The 22,343-nt window shown below is 45.5% G+C and overlaps 1 protein-coding gene across 1 annotated transcript in view; it reads left to right on the top strand.

The window, feature by feature from the left end:
- The window catches only part of LOC121284011 (FRAS1-related extracellular matrix protein 2-like), a 277,796-nt gene that overhangs the window by 86,355 nt on the left and 169,098 nt on the right, over nucleotides 1-22,343 (top strand). Inside the window, exons 3-4 of the mRNA XM_041198924.1 lie at nucleotides 10,542-10,688; nucleotides 18,289-18,519. Of these exons, the coding sequence (XP_041054858.1) occupies nucleotides 10,542-10,688; nucleotides 18,289-18,519 (378 nt within the window). The remainder of the gene's footprint in view (nucleotides 1-10,541; nucleotides 10,689-18,288; nucleotides 18,520-22,343) is intronic.

Genomic DNA, 22,343 nt, shown 5'->3' with positions numbered 1-22,343 from the left:
CAGCTCTGTGCCCGCTCCCACCTAGCCCACACGCCTTAGAAAAAATTCTCCCCTGTGTGTCAAATGACCAACCCATGCTGCCTAATATATTTCGGCTATTACGTGATCCCTTTTATTCATTGCACAGGATTTTCCCTCCGTTGGGGGTGAAGTTCAATTGTGGGCATGCACAGGTGCACCTCCAGTCAGCGCCCCCAATCGAGTTGGGACATGTCCATAATTTTTTTTAAAAACTTTAATAAAATTTTTAAAAACCTATGTGAAACCTCATCCCGCCCGTGGATGAGGTTTCATGCTTTTTCTAATTCCCACCGGGGCTCCTGGCCGACCCGCCAACCTTAAGGTTGGATTGGCAGGTCCATTAATTAGTTGAATGACTCTGTCAATGGCCTCATTTGGCCATTGACAGGTCGGTGGGTGCACAACTGATTCTGCTGCGCCCCCGCCTACCTGAAACTTTAAAAGGGGCACGGTGACGTTGGGAGTTGCGCCCGATGTCACCATGTGTCATTTTACGCATCAGCGAGTGCCCCCCACCCCATCTCCTGCTTGCCAATGGGAAAATCCTGCCCATTATTTCAATAAAATGAGTTCAAACATTTCAAAAAGGGTCATTGATTCTACGCTGGGCTTTCAATGTATTGTTCTGTTGTCTCAGGAAATTTTAAGAGGGTTTAGTCGCAGGCAGCCTGGTAGTCTCCTGTTTATAGCAACCACTTTCCAATTAAATAATCATGGATTTGAAGAATCCCAGCATCACTGCTTTCACATCCACCTGCCGTGGTTGGACAGGTTCTTGTCCAGGGTCTTGGCAGGGGCCTGGTGGGGGAAATAGCTGCAGTTTGTTTTAGGGTAGGAGCGGGGGAAAGAAGAAAATTAGAAAGTAAAGAATGTTTTGAGTGTCTTTTAAGTGATTTAAGTATCCCTTATTTAATCAGCCTGCAATGTGTGCAAGCGATACGGTGAGGAATGATAGATTCAGTACTTGAAACTCTTACTTTCTGCAGCAGTTTTAAGAGTACTATTGAACAAAATTAAATGCCATTTCTCTATTCTCCAACATGCAATTATTGAAGTTTTAGCTGAAGTCACCCTAGAGGATTGGTAGTTACGTCAGTAACAACAACAACTTGTATTTATATAACACAGTTAACATTGGAAAATGGCTTGAGGAGTTACACAGGATTATAGTCAAACAAAAGTTGACACCAATGTGATAGGTTTTAGGTAGTACAGAGGCAGGGAAAGCCTGCCTTTAGATAAGTGAAATGTTTGGAGTTCAGTTAGCTGTATTTTTAAGATGGACAATTAGGAATTTAGGTAGGGCAAGAAAGATAATACAGAATTCATAGGACCATGGAATGGTTACAGCACAGAAGGAGACCATGTGACCTATCATGTCTGTGCTGTCTGTCTGCAAGAATAATTCAGCTTGTCCTATTCTGCAGACTTGCCCCATAAACGTGCAACATTTTTTTCTCTTCAGGTAGTTAACCAATTCTTGAAATCTAAGATTGAATCTGCCTTCACCAGGCTGCCAGGCAGTGCATTCCAGATTCTAACTACACACTGCATAAAATGGATTTCCTCAGGCCCTCTTTGGCTCTTCTACCATTCATCTTAAATCGATATCCTCCTCTGGTTCTCAACCCTTCCACCAATGGGAGCAGTTGTTTTCTGGAGAGGGGATAGTTAGGTTTACAAAGCAAAGGATGTAGTGGCAATGCAGGGCAGCTACTTAGGTAGTGATACCCAGAGTGTGACAGGAAGGGACAGAGTGTACAAACATTAAGAAAAGCAGTAAATAGAGTCAAAGGGGGAAAAAAGGGGGCTCTTTACTTAAATGCCCATGGTATTCGGAACAAAATAAATTAATTAATGACACAAATAGAAGGTAAAGGGTATGATCATATAGTCATTAGGAAGACATGGTTACAAGGAGATCAAAGCTTTGAACTAAATATTCAGAGGTATATGACTTTTCAAAAGGGTAGGCAGGGAGGAAAGGGTGGTGGGGTAGCTTTGTTAGTACGAGATGGAATAAGTACAATAGCAAGAAATGATCTTGGATCAGAAGATGTGGAATCCATATGGGTGGAGGTAAGAAATAACAAGGGGAAGAAGACACTGGTGGGAGTAGTTTATAGGCCCCCTAAAATAGCTATGCTATTGGACAGAGAATAAATCAGGAAATAATGAGGGTATGTAAAAAAAGGCTGTATATTAATCACGGGTGCCTTTAATCTTCATGTAGAATGGGAAAATCAAATTTGCAGAGGTAGCCATGAGGAATTCATTGGGCAGGATTTTCCCGTCGGCGGGGGTGGGTTGGGGGGGAGGGGGGCAGGGCCTGCTTGCCGATGCGTAAAATGATGTGCGGTGATGTCGGGGGGAGCTCCCGACATCACCGGGCCCCATTTAAATTTTCAGGAAGGCAGGGGCGCAGCGAAATCAGCTGCGTGCCCACCAACCTATCAATGGCCAATTGAGGCCATTGACAGGGTCAATTAAGTAATTAAAGGACCTGCCCATCCAACCTTAAGGTTGGTGGGCAGGCCAGGAGCCCCGGCACGAACTAGAAAAAGCACGAAACCTCATCCACGGGCAGGATGGGGTTACATGTAGGTTTTTAAAAATTTTAATAAAAGTTTTGTAAAAATTATGGACGTGTCCCAACTCATGTGACAGTGTCACATGAGGGTACACGTTAGGGAAATTTTATTTTTCTATTTTTAGGTTTTTAACATTTTGAGCCAATCTCCCTGAGGCAGCAGTTAGCTTCAAAGAGATGAGTGTGCTCTTTTGTGCACATGCGCGAAAGAACGCACTCCTGATTTGGGATTCCCCCCCCCACCGTCCGCACAGGGAGCGCAACGGGGGGATAATTCAGCCCATAGAATGTATTCAGGACAGTTTCCTAGAACAATATCCAACTAGGGCAGGCTATTTTGAATCTGGTAATGTGTAATGAGGTGGGTTTAATAAATGATCTCAGAGTAAAAAATCCTCAAGGAAAAGTGACCATAACATTAGCATTCAGTTTGAGAGTGAGAAACTTAGTTTGGAAATGACTGTGCTAAATTTAAAGAAGGGTAATTACAAAGGAATGAGGGCAGAGTTGGCTGGAGTGGACTGAGAATTTGGATTTCCAAAAGGCGTTCAATAAGGTACCACACATAAGGAAACTTAATAAGATAAGAGCCCATGGTGTTGAGGGTAATAGTGTATTGGCATGGATAGAGGACTGGCTAACTAATAGAAGGCAGAGAGTTGGGATAGGGGGGGCATTTTCAGTATGGCAATCTGTAACTAGTGATGAGCCACTGGGATCCGTGCTGGGGCCACAGTTATTTACAATATATATTAATGACTTAGATGAGGGAAGTGAATGTACTATCGTCAAGTTTGTGGATGACACAAAAATAGGTGGGAAGGCAAGTGGTGAGGATGACACAAAGAATCTACAGAGAGATATAGACAGGTTAAGTGAGTGGGCAGAAATGTGGCAGATGGAATATAATGTGGGAAAGTGTGGTTATGCACTTTGGCTGGGAGAATAGAAGAGCTGAATATTATTTAAATGGAGAAAGACTGAAGAAAGCTACAGCACAGAGGAATTTGAGTGTCCTCGTGCATGAATCCCAAAAAGCTAGCATACAAGTTCAGTAGGTAATAGGTAAGACAAATGGAATATTGGCCTTTATTTCAAAGGGAATGAAGTATAAAAATAGGGAAGTCTTGCTAAAACTATACAAAGCAGTAGTTAGACCATATCTACAATACTACCAACAGTTTTGGTGCCCTTATCTAATGAAAGATATATTGGCAGTGGAGGCAGTCCAGAGAAGGTTCATGAGGTTGATCCTGAGGATGGAGGGCTTTTCTTATGAGGAGAGGTTGAGTAGGTTGGACCTGTACTCATTGGATTCTAGGAAAATAAGAGGCGACCCTTACTGAAGCATATAAGATTCTTAGGGGGCTTGACAAGGTAGACGCTGAGAGGTTGTTTCCCCTTGTTGGAGAGCCTAGGACCAGAGGGCATAATCTCAGAGTAAGGAGCCAGAGATGAGGAGGAATTTCTTCTCTCAGAGGATAGTCAATCTGTGGAATTCTTTACCGTCGAGGGCTGTGGAGGCTGGATTGTTAAGTATATTCAAGGCTGAGATAGACAGACAGATTTTTAATCAGTAAGGGAATCAAGGGTAATGGGGAAAAGGCAGGAAAGTAGAGTTGAGGATTATCAGATCAGCCATGATTTCATTGAAGGAGCAGACTTGATGGGTTGAATGGCCTACTTCTTCTCCTATGTCTTACGGCCTTAATTAAATTAAAATAAGTATGAATTTTTGGGCAGAATATGACACAAAAATAGGTGGGAAGGCAAGTGGTGAGGATGACACAAAGAATCTACAGAGAGATATAGACAGGTTAAGTGAGTGGGCAGAAATGTGGCAGATGGAATATAATATGGGAAATTTTTTACAGATTTTTAAAATCTTTATTGTTGATTGTAATATTTTTCAGCTCCCTGCCTTCAGGGAGCTTTCAGTGCAAGCTCCCCGGGGCATGTGCAGAGTTTTGTGCTCGCACTCCACCCGCCCCCACCGTGGCAGCATGAGATGCTCGGTGCGCCATTCACACTGGCTGGCCGTTAATTGGCCAGCCAGTGTGAAATCACATTTGGGGACCGATCGCGGGCAGTGGACCGTTTCCCGGCTGCTCCTGGGCCCATCTGCTGTACCTGCCCGACGACCCAGAAACCCTGCCCATGGTATTGGTGTGAGTTTGGACTAATTGCCCACTGATAATGAACTTTTCTCACCACAACGTTTTAGGGCTGGTGTTTCTGGGCAGAAAGAGCCTCTGTCGGTTTGCATATATTGAATGAGGACATGCGTACTGGAATAATGAATTTCAACTGTCAAAACAGCTGTGGGAGCAATTCTGAATTTTGGTCTGACTTTGTAAAGGATTAACTTTATATTGAGCTGTAACTTTGGAGCTCCCCAGCATCAGATTTGGGGGATGTCCCAAAGGTGCGCTTGGGAATCTCACTCAGAACTTCACAGGTAAGCATTTACGCGGCAATTGCCCAGAATTGCAAACTTCCTCTGGGCAATTTCCCTGCATTGGGAACCATCCGAAAATGCGATTTAAAATGCAAACTTCAGGTGGTTCGGACAGGGTTACACCAGAAAAAGTTAGAAGAAGTAAAAGCTCTTCTAACTTCTGGGTAGTTATTGTAAAGACCCAGACCGATCACCCCACGGGACTCCCCCAACACCCCCGACCCCGCAGCCCACCCGACTGTCCGCACCCACCCTCTCCCAATGTCCAACCGCCCCCCACCCCCCCCCCACCCCGGCAAATGTCTGACCCTCCCCACCCCTCCCGAATGTCCGACCCACCTCCCCTGCGCCCCAACCCCCTGATGTCTGACCCCGCCCACCCCACCCCCCACACAAACACACCCCCCCGATGTCCAACTCCCTTCCCTTATCCTCACCCAACCTCCAATCCATCTCACCCCACCCCCCCAATCCTATCCACTTACTTTAGGCACTTACCTTCTCCCTGGCCTGTCAATTTCAATTGAACCTTTAAACTTACACGGTTTGCGGCAGCTAGTGCCGTAAAAAAGGGGGCATGCCCTCCTTCAATTCGCCAGCGCTGGACTTCGGAGACAGCTGCGTTGCCTGGTTCTCGACCACCCTGAGTCTAAATGTCAGGCAAGTTAGGCACGGAAGAAATTTGGCGAGGTAAGTGGGCACAGAATGGCAATCCGACGCTGATTTCCACTCCAAGGAAGTTATGGCCCATTACTTTCTTAACATGATTCTCTTCAAATTTATTCAGCTTTTTAAAATTTTTTATTCAAATTTATCCATGATTCCATTAAAGTTGATATAAAATTCTGTCTACATACATATGACAGGTACTGCAGTAGCTTAGTTTTGACAGATTCTTGGGCCTGGTTTCTAGTCACTGCACCACATTCTCTGTCATTTATGCTCACATTAGACTTTGCTGCAGAGTAACACTGGGGTGCACATTGTGATGAAATCCTCCTGCCTTCCCACTGAAGCTCTCAGCAGGTGGATTGGGTTAACTAAGTGGACACTTTAGTTCGAGTTCATTGGTGAGCTCCATATCTTCACTGCTGATGACAAATTACTGACCGTTACATTCTCCTGTGTCTTTCAGGCTGTTGAGTTTAAGTGGAGTTTCTGTGCTGATCTCATCTGTTTACCCCTGCACTTATCAGTATGAGGGGAAAATTGGGGAGGGAGGAGGATATGAAAGACAAGAAGGGAAGGAAGGGGGGGAAATAAACTACATGGCAGGTTTCATATGAGCTGTTAGTTTGTTTGAGAGCTGCACACTGATGCATATAGACACAGTAAATGAGCAGTTGGAAGATAGGATAGTAATTACATTGGGTGGTGTACTTGGGCCTGTCTTTATCAGTCCAAACAATAAGACTAGTAAAGAACATCAAAGAAATACAGGTTAAGTTGTGAAGCAATCAACTAAGACTGGACATCAGTAAATAAATACTGTTACCTTTGTAGCCTTTCCCTTAAAAAGCTTTCCATTTTTTATTTGTTTTGAAAAGGTGGTGTACTATACAGAGAGCAGAAACCTGAATATCTTGTTTCTGAGATTGATTGGAAGTAAACTTTACTCCTCTTTGTTCCAAGTCAAATTATCTGATTTTTTTTGTTGCACTAAGTTTCAACTTTGTTGTGTTATTTGCATTGCTGAGTGCAAATTAAGGCCCAGATCTCCCAGCCTCGGGATGGCCGGAGACTGGATGTACCCCATAAAATGCGCCACAGGACTCCTTGGGAGTCCCAGCACACTGACTCAGTGAGAATTGCCCCGGAAGTTTGAATTTCTGTTAGGTATTGCCCCAGCTCCCCGGCATCCACCAAAAAAGCCTCCAGCTCTGGCTTAAGAGTCAGAGACTTTGGAGAGTTCCAACTTACTTACCTGGATAGCCACCCAGGAAGTGTTAGACTGAAAAGGAACTGGTCTAACTCCTGGTTAAATATACAACTGACACCCCCATCACTCATACAGACCCCCACCACCCCCTTGTTCTAACACATTCAGAAGTTCTGAAATACTCTTTATTTAAAGAAATGTGTGCATGCAGCACATATACCTATTTGCAGTAAGGTTCTGCTCTTTAACTGATACTCTGTAAATTGAAGTATTGGAAAGCACACTACTGCTAACCCTTCCATGGCACGACAGTATGTGCTCAATGACTGGAGATGCCCAATTTCATCAGAGAAATGGGAAACAACCACAGAATTGAAAAATGACAACTTTTGACAGATGAAAATGAATGCACTCTCCAGAACTCATTTGCAGCTGTCACTTTTAATAATTTCTTTCCAGTGCACCAGAAATTTCGCATGCCTTTGACACCCTTTTCATTGGGTTTTATTTGACAGCCCCTTCAAGGTTCGTATTGCCTCTAAGAGTCTAAACAACTTCTTCCTTTTATGGCTACAGCCAGTATTGCACCACAATATGCATCTGGTGTCCACCTGCTGAACCTGAAAGAGGACCTAAATTAAGTTTGGGCATTCGATTCTTGGTTCCAGCAAGGAGCAGTTCTGGTGCTTTCCACGATAATTCAATTGGCTGTGTGGAGATGAGCCCAAATGTTTGTTTTGTGAATGTTGATACATGACAGCAATGGAATTTCATATTCTGTCCCAAAAAATTAAAAGTTGAAATAGCCTTTCCTTATTCAACGCCACATCACTGTCTGTCTCTGCATTGTCATGATAGGCAGAGGTATGGGTTTGTCCAGGGCAATGTTAAACTTGCCTTCAACGTGGTGTTAGCCAAATACACATTCCCCTCCTTGTTTTATTATAATCTCTTAAGTAGTCATCATAGATCAGTGTTTTTAATATTTTAATATGAACTATTACAGTCTCATATACAAGTGATTGATAACACAGTCCTCACTAAATTGCATGTTTCAGTTTGACTCTTTGGGCCAAATTTTCATTACTGGGCGGGTAGCAGGGCAGACCTATCTTGTTTTAAATGGCTCCATTAAACCCAATTTTCACTCTGGGGAGGCAAGGCAGGATCAAATTGTGGCCAACCGACTGTGGAAGCAGATCCTAGGCAGCCATGGAAGTGGGCGAGTGGCGAGGTTGGCTGGTTATAAGGCTTGCACGGCATTCTGGGACTTCATCATGACTGCTATAGAAGCCGTTAGGCCCTCTAGCCACCCCTCACACCCTCTCAACCCCTCCCCCACCACAACAGACCCCCATGCCACCTCTATGCAAGCTCATGCGCCCCACCCAAACCCCATTTCTCCTTAAACAGACCTTACCCACCGTTCAAGAGTATCTGCTTATTCGTGATTTCATACTGCAGCTCGAGGCCCTTGGACCAGTAAAAATGGGGTCTGTTTGAACTCAGCACTAATTTAAAATGACCCTGCTGAGTTCGTGTTTCCCTTAGAAAGGGCCCACCCCCTTCCCTCTGCCCACAAAAGTTGAATATTTGGGAAACGGGGGCAGGACTTCTACACCTGGCTCCCATGCGCCATTTTTAAAGGCCCACTGAGTGTTCCTGACCCCGTGAATGTCCAGCTCTCTAACGTTATAGACATGAACTGCCTGAACCCACACATTAGAGACCTCTGGTTAATGGGCAGGAAGACAGGCAGGCAACCTGTAAATTAGGGCACTGTGCCATTGGAGGCATGCCTGCCACTTGCCCACTCACACCCACCACGTGGCAGGGAGGTATTGGGTAGGCTTGTAAAATCATTGTGGGTGGGCAGACAGCAGGAATGCTGCTAATGGCCCAATTGAGGCCCTTAAGTGGGCAATTAATGCCCCAATTAAGGGCCTCATCCCACCGTCGCTCTGATTTAACGGGCAGCAAGAGGTGCCTGCACCCAGTGTGTAGCTTGGCAGGTTTAATCCTGCGGACTGTTAATCAGGGAAAGGTGGGGTGGGTGGGCGGTGCCTCCTTCCTGCCCCCTCCCAAGCAACTTTGCCTCCCCCACGTCCACCCTCCTGCCTTGTCCAACAACCTCCCAAGCCCCCTGCTCCCTGCAATGCTAGCAGTGGCCACCGATCCTGCAATGACACAGAGCTGCTGGCCTCTGGCCTGCAGCACTGTGAGGGGGGACTGATACTAATTAAAGGGCTTACGCCCAAAAAATTAAAACAAGGCAAGCCTGCAAAGCAGAAGCTCGCTTTCAGCGTTAATCCAGCCCCATATTTGATCTGGTTTCATGTTTCAAGAACTTGAAAGCATTGTTATTGAAAAAGGAAAATAACATGGATTTACACATAGTACACTGATGCAGGACCTACCAAAAATACCTGAGAAATTCTGTTTAGTAATTGCTATAACTTATATGCAAATGCATAATCATGTAAAGCATAATAAATATGTAACATACGGTGATGTGTTCTCTTTTTCAAACCATAAGAGTACGTTTGTGTCAGTCTAGAGTGAGGGTTCAAAATTTTCTATTCAGTACAAAATTAGGCTGCTACTGTTTGCTTCCATATTAACTCTGCTGTAAGAATCATCATACTGAAATTGCATAGGAGATCATGGAATAATAAAACATTGTTAGATCTATTGAGTTTGAGTCCCATTCTTCTCCCAGATCACATTCAAGCTATATTAAGTCTATGGAGGTGAAACTGGTCAATGTCAGAAGTGCGATAGGGAAAGTGAATCAACAGCCGATTTTATTTTTCACTGAGCCCAATCTTCTTTCCGCTGAAGTTCACAGGACAATAGCTCAAACTCTTTTTGGAGACTCACTTCCTATTCTCACCATTGCTTTTACTTGGTTTGAAATTAAAATGCAAAATTTTAGCAATATTTTCCAAGAAAACAAAAGCGACCCAGTGGAAAACCGGCTGGCTGTGCGCTACAAACTGTTTAGCGCTGCTGGTGTAGATCAATCTTATGCCCTGTGAATTTCCTTAGCCATTCCCCGGACTGTGACCTGAACTCACGAGAAAGGCCAGGGCTCAGAAATTATGCCAGGTTACAATTCAACTTGGAAAACCTGCTCAGCCTTACAAAATCAAACAATATCAGACCAGGGACACCTTATGCCTAGAGTTCCCACTTCCTAGCTCATTTGGGATGAGTATAAGACTGGAGGCCAGTGCCTAAATCAGATGACCCGTGCAGTTTTCCAGAAGACCAAAAATTGGGGTCACGTAGCGGGGGCAGTGTTAGGGGGCAGGGGTTTGACTGCAGCCTAAGGAAATGACAAAGGGTGCCAGAATTTTACAGCAGGATGGAACAGGCAGGAAGCATCTATATGCCTTGGGCAATCGCCAACCCCATGCACAAGAGGTGCCCTTCTACTGACCTGGCAAATCTGGCATCAGTGCTGGGATTGTCCCCTTTAAGTTATTGGCCCTTTTGTAAATGTTATCTTCGTCTTCACAAATACAGCAATGACTTGTTTACTACTCACATGTTCCTTGTCTAAATTTGTGCTGTCGGCAATTGTTCTGCAGGTGGTAATAAGTTGAAGAATCAACTATTCCGTTTGAACTGGGCTTGGATCTCTCTGGAAAAGGAGTACTACCTAATAGATGAGAATTCTAAATTCCTGGAGGTTTCATTGAAGCGCAGAGGATATCTGGGAGAAACCTCATTTGTTAGTAAGTACCTCTCTGCAACTAGAAATTGCTACAAAATTAAATACGATTGTATTGTTTGTCTTTCATTTCCCATCCACAAAGTACTGGCTGATCGAGTCAACACATAATACACTATATATTTTATCTAATATATTTCTTCGTAGATGGGTATCTCCAAAAGTACTGGCTTTAGCACTGTTAGTGTTCTTTATAAACTTATAAATTCTGTCAGGCTGTGCATTTTATTGTACTTTCTGTAGTAACTGTCTTGGTCGAGTTTTGATGTGTATTAGGAGCTATGATGTATTGTCCTAAATCCCAACACTAAAGCCGGAATTTTCCACTCCCATGTGGGCATCATGGCGAGCGAGGGGAAGAATTCGATGGGAGGGGCAGAAATTGGTTTCATGCCGACGTGAAATCACAGTGGGATTATACAATGATGTCTTCCATGGTGGTTCGTAAATCCCGCTGGAGGCTGGCGTGAACCCAATTTGCATCCCGCTAATGAGATGCTAAATAAGGCCCGACTGGAATCGTACCCCCACGCCCAATTTATCATTACATTGACGGGAAAAGCGCTGGTCCAGAACACATTTGGGCAAGCGTGATGTGCAGAAGTCCACTCAGGGCCTTGCTCAGATCACGGACATCTGAGGAGAAGATTATGCTGGAGCCCTACAGCTACTGGATCCTGGAGGAACACGTGCATTGCATGCTGGGTGGATCCTTGTGGAAATGGCTCTGTCGTGATGCAGCTCTTAGAAGGTGAAAGGTCTCCACGCAGCTGAGGCTTTGGAACTTCATGGACTTCACCATGGACTAGTACGGATGATCGGTGAAGTGGGGCGGTGGGAGAGGGAGGTGTACCGGGCGTGAGGGTCACAGTTGAGGTTGGAAGAGGCAGGGAGGGAGGGTGTCAGGGGTGGTGGCGGGAAGTTGGGAGGAGGGGAGGAGAAGGTGTCGGAGATGTGAGGTTGGAAGCAAGGGGGCGTGTGAGATGGGATAGGGAGGCGAAAGTGTCAGGAGAGGTGAGGTTGAGAGGGAGGAGGAGGGTAGCTGGGGGAGGAGGAAGTAATGGGGCAGAATGGTGCAAGTGGGGAGGTAGGTGTAAAGAAAGTGGTTCAGATAGTGGAAGGTGTCCAGGAGAAGGAGGGCGTTTGGAGGGTTGAAGGTGTCCGGAGAGTGGGGAGGAAGGAGTAAGGGTGGAGGAAGGAGTAAAGGGGGTGGGGGGTGGGGTGGAATGTCCAGGTGAATAGCTGACTATCTCCTGGGGAGCGAACTCAGGGTAGGCATGGTAGGATGGATTGGTGAGTGTGAGAGGGGGCAGAAGGAGCCAGTAGAGTGGGAGGGTGAGTGTGTGCCAATACCAGTAGGAGCAGTGAGGGTGGTTGGTGGGGACATTGAGGCAAACACGGACCACGGGTGGGAAGGAGGAGGCTGGGGAGCTCAATGTGGATGGGGCTGGGATTTTCAGGATGGTAGGGAACGTGCATGTTCACCCGGACATACTAGAATGACAAGGGTTCGGGCTGTAGGATAACAGTTTGGAAGACGAAGATGATGCCAGGAGTAGACAGTAATGGGGGAAAGGACATGGGTGAGTGGGGGAGGGGAAAGGACAGGAAACTAATCACAAACTTAATGAGTGCCATGCTGTGCAAATGGAAAGTGGGCGGTGCCTCATTGGGCAGGCACAGGTGCTGTATGGGAGGGCGATCAGTGGGTGGGCGGAGATGCAGGTCAGCTCAGATAGACAACTGAAAGAGAACCCCAGCAAGCAGTATTGAAAATGTGTGTGTGTGTGTGTGTGTGTGTGTGTGTGTGTGTGTGTGTGTGTGTGTGTGTGTGTGTGTGTGTGTGTGTGAGATGCAGGGGGAGGACTCACGAAGCTTGTCAATGAAGCTGAAAGACAACATTACACATTATTCAGTGAAAGTGAAGATATTTTCACAATTACAAAGTGACAAAATGTGTTCACCCTTGCAGCCACTTGTTATCAGAATTTCTTAACTTTTCTACGCCTACCACTTCTTCTAGATGCTGCCCTGACATCCACAGCAGGGGTGGAGACAACCTGTGCAATGGTTGGCCTTGTTGCCTCAGATAACTTCGGCATTGGTCCCCTGGAAAGCCGAGGCCTTGAGGGCCCATCTTGCTTTGGCTGTCCTCCTGTGGACCAGCTACTCCTTCTGCGGTGACAGAGGATAAGGTTGAGGGGGTCACAGGTAAAGGGGACTCAGAGGGAGCGGACAGCTTCTGACAATACTGAGTGGATGACCCAGGGGCGTCCAGCTGTCGCTTCTCCTCCCTTCGGGTGCCTGAGGGCCCTGACCTGACTCCTTGAGGGGAAGGAGCACCTAGAGGGACAATGAGGTGCCCCTTTTCTGTCTCGCGTTGCTACAGCAGAAACTGTCACATGGTTACAGCAGGCAGACGCACTCCTCTGACTTGTGTGCCACTCTGTTGAGGGTTTCCAACAGCTCTGCATGATGTTCCCCCTCCTTCTGCTGACTCTCCAGGATGAGTTGGAAGGCTGAATCCAGAGGCTCACATCTGACTCAGGCCTGACAGATGCCTCTTCCCCTGCAGTCCTCCGAGTTTCGGGGAGCTGGGCTGAATCCGCCTCCTCATGCTGCGGACACGTGTAGATGCAGTGACCACCAGACTGTGAACCCGAACCTGCTCTAGATCTAGGTCCATCAAGGTGTGTGTCTCTGCACTGGTGGAGGGGGTGGGGAAATGCTGTGACAGGTCTTCCAGTCTGCTTATTTCCAGCTCTTCAGTGGAGGAGATGTCCTCTTGGCTGGAGGTGAGGACCTGGATGGAGTGGAGGGACAGACTGGCTGAGGGCGTCAGTAACTTGGCAGAGCTCCCTATGAACCAAAGTAGAGATGATGAGCGCATGACAGCAGAGTCAAAAGCAGGAGAGAGAACACTCACAGTTGCGTTGAGAGAGGGATGATCTGGTGCAGGATCCTTACGTGGGTTTTCACTGCCAACCTCACTGTTGCTGCAGGTGCACTCCACATCCTCACCAGTCAGTGCGATGGCACGCTTCTCAAAGTGAGTGAGGGGACTAATGTCTGCCACTCCAGCCCCACTCTGGGATCTCTCCCTGCTGTTGTGAGCCAGCTTCTCCTGCATGAAAACAGATGGAGAGAGTGTGAGCAGGACACATGGCACTGCGTGGAATGTCTGTGTGGTGAGCAGAGCCATGGACAGGATGAGGACGCGAGCTCCAGAGGATATGAGCCTGATGGAGATGTGAGGGTGTGTGTGAGAGAGTTAGTGGTGTCGTCCCTTGAGGTGTGAGACCCCTGTGGATGTGTTATGGGTTTGGGAGTGTGAGAGTTGAGAGTGATCAGTGGTTGACTTACTCTGGTGGAGCAGATGAGAGCATTCATCCTCTTCCTGCACTGGATGGTAGACCTCCTCTGTGATCCAGCGGCACTGACCTTCCACTGCGTGCAGCAGGTGCCCCAGAGGGTGAGGAGGGTGCTGCCACCATCTTTGCTTTCGGGGCCACCTGTCACCTGGAGCAGTCCTGGTCTTTGCACTTTGAAGTAGGCATGCTCCCTGGTATGCTTTGAACATGGTGCCCGGAGCGAGGAAGCGCTGAATTCATAGCATGATGGGCAAATCCTAACCCGTCCACCAGCGATCCATGTGTTTGCCGTGAATGCATCATTAATGATGTGGGACACGCCGGGAAGTGGATGGTACAGCACGAAAATCTGCCATTGCAGCCGCCGGGTAAAATGACGTTTTTCACACCTGCTACCACAGTTAGTGCAAATCTTGGACCAATCCACCCTAAGAGTATGACATTTTCATTGGTGGTATAAATGTCTTTTTCATTAATAATTGAATAAAGAAAAATCTAAAATAGCACAAATGCCTTGTCAGGAGCAGTGATCTGCAAGTAATATATTTGACAAGTGACGGGTACAGTGTCAAATCATCATTTTCAATGTGGCTGCCTTGTCATTGACTAGCAGAAAAGTAATTAGTGTAATTTCCCCATTCTCACCTCATGCTAATATGGCTTAAGTCATAGTGAATAATGAGCTGCCTGAAACAGTAACTTTCAAAAGGGAATTGGATATACATTTTGAAGACTGCAAGGCTACAGGGGAAGAAAAGGGAGTGCGACTTAGTGGATAGCCCTTCCAAAGAGCCAGTATAGGTCTGATGGGCCGAATGGCTTAATTCTATGATGTAGGCTTCCACGATTCTATCATTTCATGGCTTTTATGTGTTAAACAAATGTTATAATCATAACAATGTGGAAATGGGTTAATTTGGGACTAAACTTCAGTAGAGATTCTAGCCGTTTCCCAACTAAAGGTCCCCAGCAAAATTCTTTGCATGTCTGAAGAGTCAATGCAAACAAGTTCATTTATTTAAAATTAAAATATATCTGCAAAAAATCTTGAGCTTCAGATCAGAAACAATAATCCAAAATATCAATCTCATAACTGGACTGTTTTCTTGCTTCACTGTGTGACAGAGTATAGAGCTCTAATGGATAGATATAAATTGAACAGACTGCACACCAGCTGTCAAAACAGATTAGTATTAAAATTTTTGGAAGCTAGGATGCTGTTTTTCTTTCTGTGTCCAATGAAGTCAAGGCTGAAAGTGCAGAGTAAGTGATTTGATTTCTAATCAATTTTGGCAGATAAGGATGTTTAATCCAAAGGTTGTGTAGAGGGTTTCCAAGCTGCATGTATATCCAGGAAGCCGCGAGGATCCACTATCATATTCCCCAGCTTGGCACAGATCGAAATTTCTGCATTCCTATCCTTTGCCTTTGTGTTCTCTTGGCCTTGTTAGCCATAAAAACCTGCTTCTTTCCAGCCAAGACTCACATTCAAAGTGTACTGTATGTGTGGGTGAGCCAGCTGCCTGGGGAGTTGTACCCATTTATTAAATGTATTATCTTTTAAATTTTCATTAACTGTATTACGGAAATGTATTTAATTATATTCTGTTTTTTTGGAATGCTGTAACACAAAGCACCATTTTTATAAGTTTTCTTTCCTGTTTGGGCCCCGAGTCCTTAGCTGGGTGAGCATTGGGCTGAACTGAGGGTTTTTTTGAGGTACTGACACCAGTTTTACTGAGTATAGTGCATGGCGTACATGTCAACCAGAAGGAGCAGGTGGGCAAAGGTTGCTTCTGTGTGCTTTGATATGAAACAGCTAACTAAAAGCTACCTAGTCACTTCATGCCTGTGATAGACAAGTTGGTGGGTCAGGCTTTTGCATTCAAATCTACAGCTAGCCTGGTGATTGTGGTACTGGATGGGTAACCCAGAGATCTTGAGTTCACATCCCATCATGGCAAGTTATGAAATTCAATTTATGGGCATGTACCAGTAAAATAACAAAAGCTGCTGGATTGTCATAAAAGCCCACGGGCTCCCTAATATTCTTAAGAGAAGGGAATTGGCTATCTGTATCTGATCTGGCTTACAAATATTCCAGTCCCACACTTTGGGCTGTATTTTTTGGAGGGTGGGGTTTCCCACCCTGCCACCAAAGGTGTTGGCAGTAAATGCACCTCTGCCTCTGTGGACCATTACTTGGCTAGAGGCGTGCCTTCCACCCCCAATCTGAATTACTGGCAGCTCTCGAGACTCAGCAGTACCACCGGGACCGGTGGCCACTGCTGGGACTATACCCACAGAACAAGTGTCGGGAGCCAAAGTTGCTTCCTGCCCATGGCCTGAGTTGGTGGCAGGGGGTCCTCCCCCAGCCCCTGACCACCTCCTGCTGGGCTAAAAATTGGAGCTGAGCAGGAAGCAGCCGTTAAGTGACCCAGCGAGTAAGCGAGTAAGCGGCAAGAAGAACCCTGTCAGGATTTTACAGGCCCCCTGCCTGAACGCACATTGACAGGCACCATAAAGGTTTACCCTATGTGATTGACTCCCAGTGCATTCAATACAACTAGGATAGGCTGTAAGTATTATTCTTCTCAGAATTGTCCATTTCCTAAGAACAAATTTAAAAAAATAAGAGAATGTTTACAGCTTTCCTGGCTGCTAAGAAACTGCTCCATGTCACATTTTATGTTCTGAAGTAATGATTTAACAATGGGTGTCACCACTAACCAACTTCCTACAATGACTGTTTGGTAAAACTGTTTGACATCTGCTACATGGACATTTTCTTACCTTTGTTGTGCTTTAACTTATCAAAAAGCAGAAATTGATCAGAGACCATGGGCTGGATTTTATGCTGGTGGTGAGCAGAGGGGTGCAGTTCATCCTTACTGGGCCCCCTGGGTTAACTGGAGGGACCCCAGGGTGTTGCCCCTTCCCAGGTTCCCTTCCTCTCCATGGCCTCTCAAACCCCAGCTCCCAATCCCCTCACTGGGGCCTGCTGGCTTGGTACTCAGTGAGATCCCCAAATGCTTAAAAAGCCACAATCCAGCACAGCAAGCCTCCTCAAGCAGTACTTCTCCTCCTCCAGTGCTGGCAGTGGACACCACTCCCAGTAGCACTGCCAATACTAGAGAACTGCTGACCTCTTATTGAGCTCTGTCAACTCCCTGAGGCAGAACCTCCTGTCCCTGAGCGGTGAAAATTCCTCCTCCAATCTCTTAATAGCATATCATGACATATCTGCCATTAAATGGCTATGGGTAGCAGTTCCTCACCTGAGTGGGCTACTCCCAACTTCTTTGCCGGAAGGCCTGGGACCATGGTGCCCTGTAAAATCCAGCCCTATGACAACTAGTGCGTAAAGGCCCTGAAGATTTATCTTAGAATCGAAGAAAGGCCCTGTGCTAAACATGATGTTCAATATAGAATTCAACACCTACTATAGAAATAAAATTCTGCACTTGATGTTTTATTCATCTGCAAGCAACAAAAAAAAAACATGCACAATGTACAGGAGAGTAGATGGTCTTCCTTTATTCTCTGAAGACACAAATCCCAAACCATTTCTCAACATGCTGATCTTCTTCACAGGCAAAGTGACACCTGACTGTCAGTTCCCTATGGTACTTATCAACAATTCAGTTGTTTTACTTCCGTAACTTATGGACTATAATGAGGAACATGGAAATATTGCTGGTATATAATGATGCTGTTCTAATCTTCACTGTATTTTTTGTATCTTTGAATGCTATTTTTTTTAATGTTGTGAGGAAATGCAACAAAGCAGAGAAAAGCTTTCCAAATTAAATTTTCTTAAATATGCTATGCTGCATGTGCGTAAATGATGCCTTCATACTTCAGCATCTACAGCAACAGTAAAATAAAGAGGGACTTTAAAAAAGATGACATATGCTCCATGGTTTCTTTGGGCCTTGCTTGTTTTTGCTTGCTTTATGCTAGTTTTTATGTTTCATGTTAACAAGATTCTCAAATTTTTGTGTAAGTTGCTGTCAGCAAGATCAGTGCAGAAACTGATTTAAATTCTGTTCCCCTTCCGGCGGAATTCTGATTAAGGAAATTGTGGCCCATTATAATCTTTAATTATGCATCAAAATTACTCTAGCTAAGCATTCATTCATTAGTTTTGCCAATATGGAAGCAATCTCTGACGGGGTATGCATTGGATTTACTTGGATTTTGACCCAGCTGCTCTTCATGTTCTATTGACAGGCATAGGTACAAAGGATGGCACAGCTGAGAAGGATAAGGATTTCAGGGGAAAATCCCAAAAACAGGTGCAGTTCAATCCAGGTCAAACCACAGCGACTTGGAGAGTACGGATTTTGACAGATAACGAATACGAACAGTCTGAAACATTCCAGATTTTACTCTCTGAGCCCGTCATGGCTGTTCTTGAATTCCCAGAGATTGCAACTGTGGAGATTGTCGACCCCGGCGATGGTAAATATCTCCTTAACTGTGCTGTATTTCTAGATCCCTAACAGGCATGAATTTGTGTTGTAGTGTACATATCACCGAAGCCTGTCAAATATGATATTTTACATTGAAGTAAAGCAGCTTTTCAAAAGTCCACTGGAATACCCTTAAAGAACATGTTATGCATTTCTGTACAACGAACCTGCACTTTGTTTTGAATGAAATGTTCTTTGTCTGATAGATTCACAAATATTTCCATTCCCGTCCCTCTTGTCATCTCAGAATAGTCGTCACCATAACATCCTTAAATCAGGTGGCTGAAACTCGACTGCCCCGAGCTGGTCTAGTCATTCTTTGCCACATTTGGGTCAACTATGTTATGTATGACTTAGCCTCTCTTTCCTCAGCCAAATTATGCTCATACTACAGGATTATGCCTTGAGCACAGATAAATGAAGCCTCCTTTCCGAATGACAAACACGTTCTGAGAGCCCTATTCTTGGCCCCTTTACTATCATCTTCAATACTAAGTGCTAAGAGCTCTTGGAAATAGATCACTCATGCAACTGTCTCTGCCAGTACTTTTCTTCCACTAGTCAGCTGCTTAAGACTTCTACCCAATTTCCTTCTTACTTTAGCTTTGATCCCTGCAGTTTTTTCCCGTTTCTTCATGCCCTCTCCAGTCTCCTCTTTAATTGCTTGTTTTTGGGATGTAGACAATGCTGGAACGGATGTACATATTTCCCATCTACAATTGCCCTTAGAATGTGTCGTAGAGGTCTACAGCACAGAAAAAGGCCCTTCGGCCCATTGAGTCTGCACCGGTCAAACAAGTACCTAACTATTCTAATCCCTTTTTCAAGCACTAGGCCCATAGCCTTGTATGCCATGGCATCGCAAGTACACATCCAAATACTTCTTAAATGTTATGAGGGTTTCTGCCTCTATCACCCTTTCAGGCAGTGAGTTCAGATTCCCACCACCCTCTGGGTAAAAAAATTCTTCCTCACATCCCATCTAAACTTCCTGCCCCTTACCTTAAATCTATGCACTCTGGTTAATGATCCCTCCACTAAGGGAAAACTTCCTTCCTGTCCACCCTATCTATGCCCCTCATAATTTTATATACCTCAATCAAGTCTCCCCTCAATCTCCTCTGCTCCAGGGAAAATAATCCCAGTCTATCCAATCTCTCCTCATAACTAAAACCCTCCAGCCCAGGCAACATCTTGATAAATCTCCTCTGCACTCCCTCTAATGCAATCACATCCTTCATGTAATGTGGATTCAAGAACTGCACGCAATACTCTAGCTGGTTCCTAACCAGTGTTTTATACAGTTCCAGCATAACCTCCCTGCTCTTATATTCTGTGCCTCGGCTAATAAAGGCAAGTATCCCATATGCCACTTTAACCACCTTATCTACCTGTCCCGCTACCTTAAGGGACCGGTGGACATGCACACCAAGGTCTCTCTGATCCTCGGTAATTCCCAGGGCCCTACCATTCATCGTGTATTCCCGTGCCTTGTTTGTCCCGCCCAAGTGCATCACCTCACACTTATCCAGATTAAATTCCATTTGCCACTGCTCAACCCATCTATATCCTCCTGTAATCTAAGGCTATCCTCCTCACTATTTACCACCCCACCAATTTTCGTGTCATCCGTGAACTTACTGATCAACCCTCCTACATTCAAGTTTAAATTGTTTATATATACCACAAACAGCAAGGGACCCAACACCGATCCCTGTGGAACCCCACTGGACAAGGCATCCAGTCACAAAAACACCCCTTGACCATCACCCTCTTATTCCTGCCACTCAGCCAATTCTGGGTCCAATTTGTCAAATTGCCTTGGATCCCATGGGTTCTTAGCTTCGTTACCAGTCTCCCATGCAGGACCTTATCAAAAGCCTTGCTGAAGCCCAAGTAAACTATGTCAAATGCATTGCCCTCATCCACGCACCTGGTCACTTCTTTGAAAAATTCAATCAAATTGGTCAGACGTGACCTCCCCTTAACAAAATCATGCTGACTGCCTCTCCAAGTGTAGATTAATTCTGTCCCTCAGAATTGCTTCCAATAGTTTCCCCACCAGGTGGTAAGCCTTCTCCTTGAACAGCCGGTACCCTCTGACATCGTTAATAGCTTCCTTTGCTCAATGATTGACCACATAAGGGCCTCAGTTGGCACAGGGGCGGGCTTCCTGTCCAAGGTCTTGCTTGCCCCACTGTAAAATCGCTGTGTGGTCAGGGCGGACGGGAACCCCGAGGGAATCCCATTCCTTCAATTTCACGCTCCTCTCCCCCGCCCCACCTAAAAACCCACCAGTTGGGGAGCATAAAATTCAGGCCAGGGTTACAAGGTTACCAAGCTGGGAAATACATATTTCCCAATATTATTTCGAAAAGACAGACAGAATGGAAAAGGAGGAGGGATAGCCCTGATGATAAAGGATAATGTAAAGACATTAGTGAGAAACAATCGTGGCTCAGAAAATCAGGAGGTTGATACAGTATGGGTGGAGATAAGGAATATCAAGACGTAGTTTATAGGCCCCCCCTAACAATGGTTATACCATTGTACAGAGCATTAAATAACAAATCGTTGGAATTTGTAACAAAGGCAATGTAATAGTTGTGGAAAGCTTTAACCTTCATATAGACTGGACCAATCAAATTGGCAAAGAGGGCCAGGAGGTTGAATTTGTAGAATGCTTTTATGACTATTTCATGGAGCAAAATGTTATGGAACCAACTAGGGATAAAGCTATTTTAGATCTAGTGTTGTGCAATGTGGCAAGGTTAATTTGTAATATCAAAGTTCAAGATCCACTGGAAAATAGTGATCATAATACAACTGAATTGCACATTAAGGCCTGGAATTTTGGGCTCCCGCAGAGCTAGGACATATCCCAGCTCTGCAAATCTGACCTGGGAGAAAGTGGCCTAGAAGGTTGGATTTTCATTCTGGAGTAGCGGGGTTCTCTTGGAGTCAGGCCAGACGACCCCAGAACAAGTGCGGTGGATGCCGGGTGCAGAGGCAGGCTGGGCAGAAGACATGCCTTGCTGCACCGGCACTCTATCAACGTTTTAAAAGTAAACAGAAAAACATAAGAGAGGCCTCCAGCTGTCACTCCCCCTCCTTATGCCCCATCCATGCCAACCTATGCTGCCTCAAGCATGCCACCCATCCCTATGGCCCATTATACCCTCCACGCCAATCTCTTGTTTTATTTGTTCATGTGAATGTTGGTATCGGTGGCTAGAACAGCATTTATTGCCCATCTCTAATTGCCCTTGAGAAGGTCGTGGTGAGCCACCTTCTTGAACTGCTGCAGTCCACGTGTTGTAGGAACACTCACATTGTTGTTAGGAAGGGAGTTCCAGGATTTTGACCCACTGACAGTGAAGGAACAGCAGTATAGTTCCAAATCAGGATGGTGCGTGGCAACAAGAGGAACTTGAAGGTGTTGGTGTTTCCATGCATTTGCTGCCCTTGTCCTAAGTGATAGCAGTCACGGGATTAGAAGGTGCTGCTGAAGGAGCCTTGGTGAGCTGCTGCAGTGAATCTTGTTGACGGTGCACACTGCTGCCACTCTGCATCGGTGGTGGAATGAGTGAATGTTCAATGTGATCAATGGGGTGTCAATAAAGTGGGCTGCTTTGTCCTGGATGATGTCCAGTTTCTTGAGTGTTATTGGAGCTGCACTCATTCAGGCAGGAGGAGAATATTCCATCACAATCCTGACTTGTGCCTTGAACATGATGGACAAGCTTTGGGGAGTCAGGAGGTGAGTTACTCAACACAGAATTCTCAGTCTTTGACCTGCTCTTCTAGCCACAG

Source organism: Carcharodon carcharias, chromosome 11, assembly GCF_017639515.1.
Source record: "Carcharodon carcharias isolate sCarCar2 chromosome 11, sCarCar2.pri, whole genome shotgun sequence".
In the NCBI taxonomy this organism is placed as follows: Eukaryota; Metazoa; Chordata; class Chondrichthyes; order Lamniformes; family Lamnidae; genus Carcharodon; species Carcharodon carcharias.
Note: the sequence above shows the minus strand (reverse complement) of the source record. Positions and strands in the feature narration are given on the sequence as shown.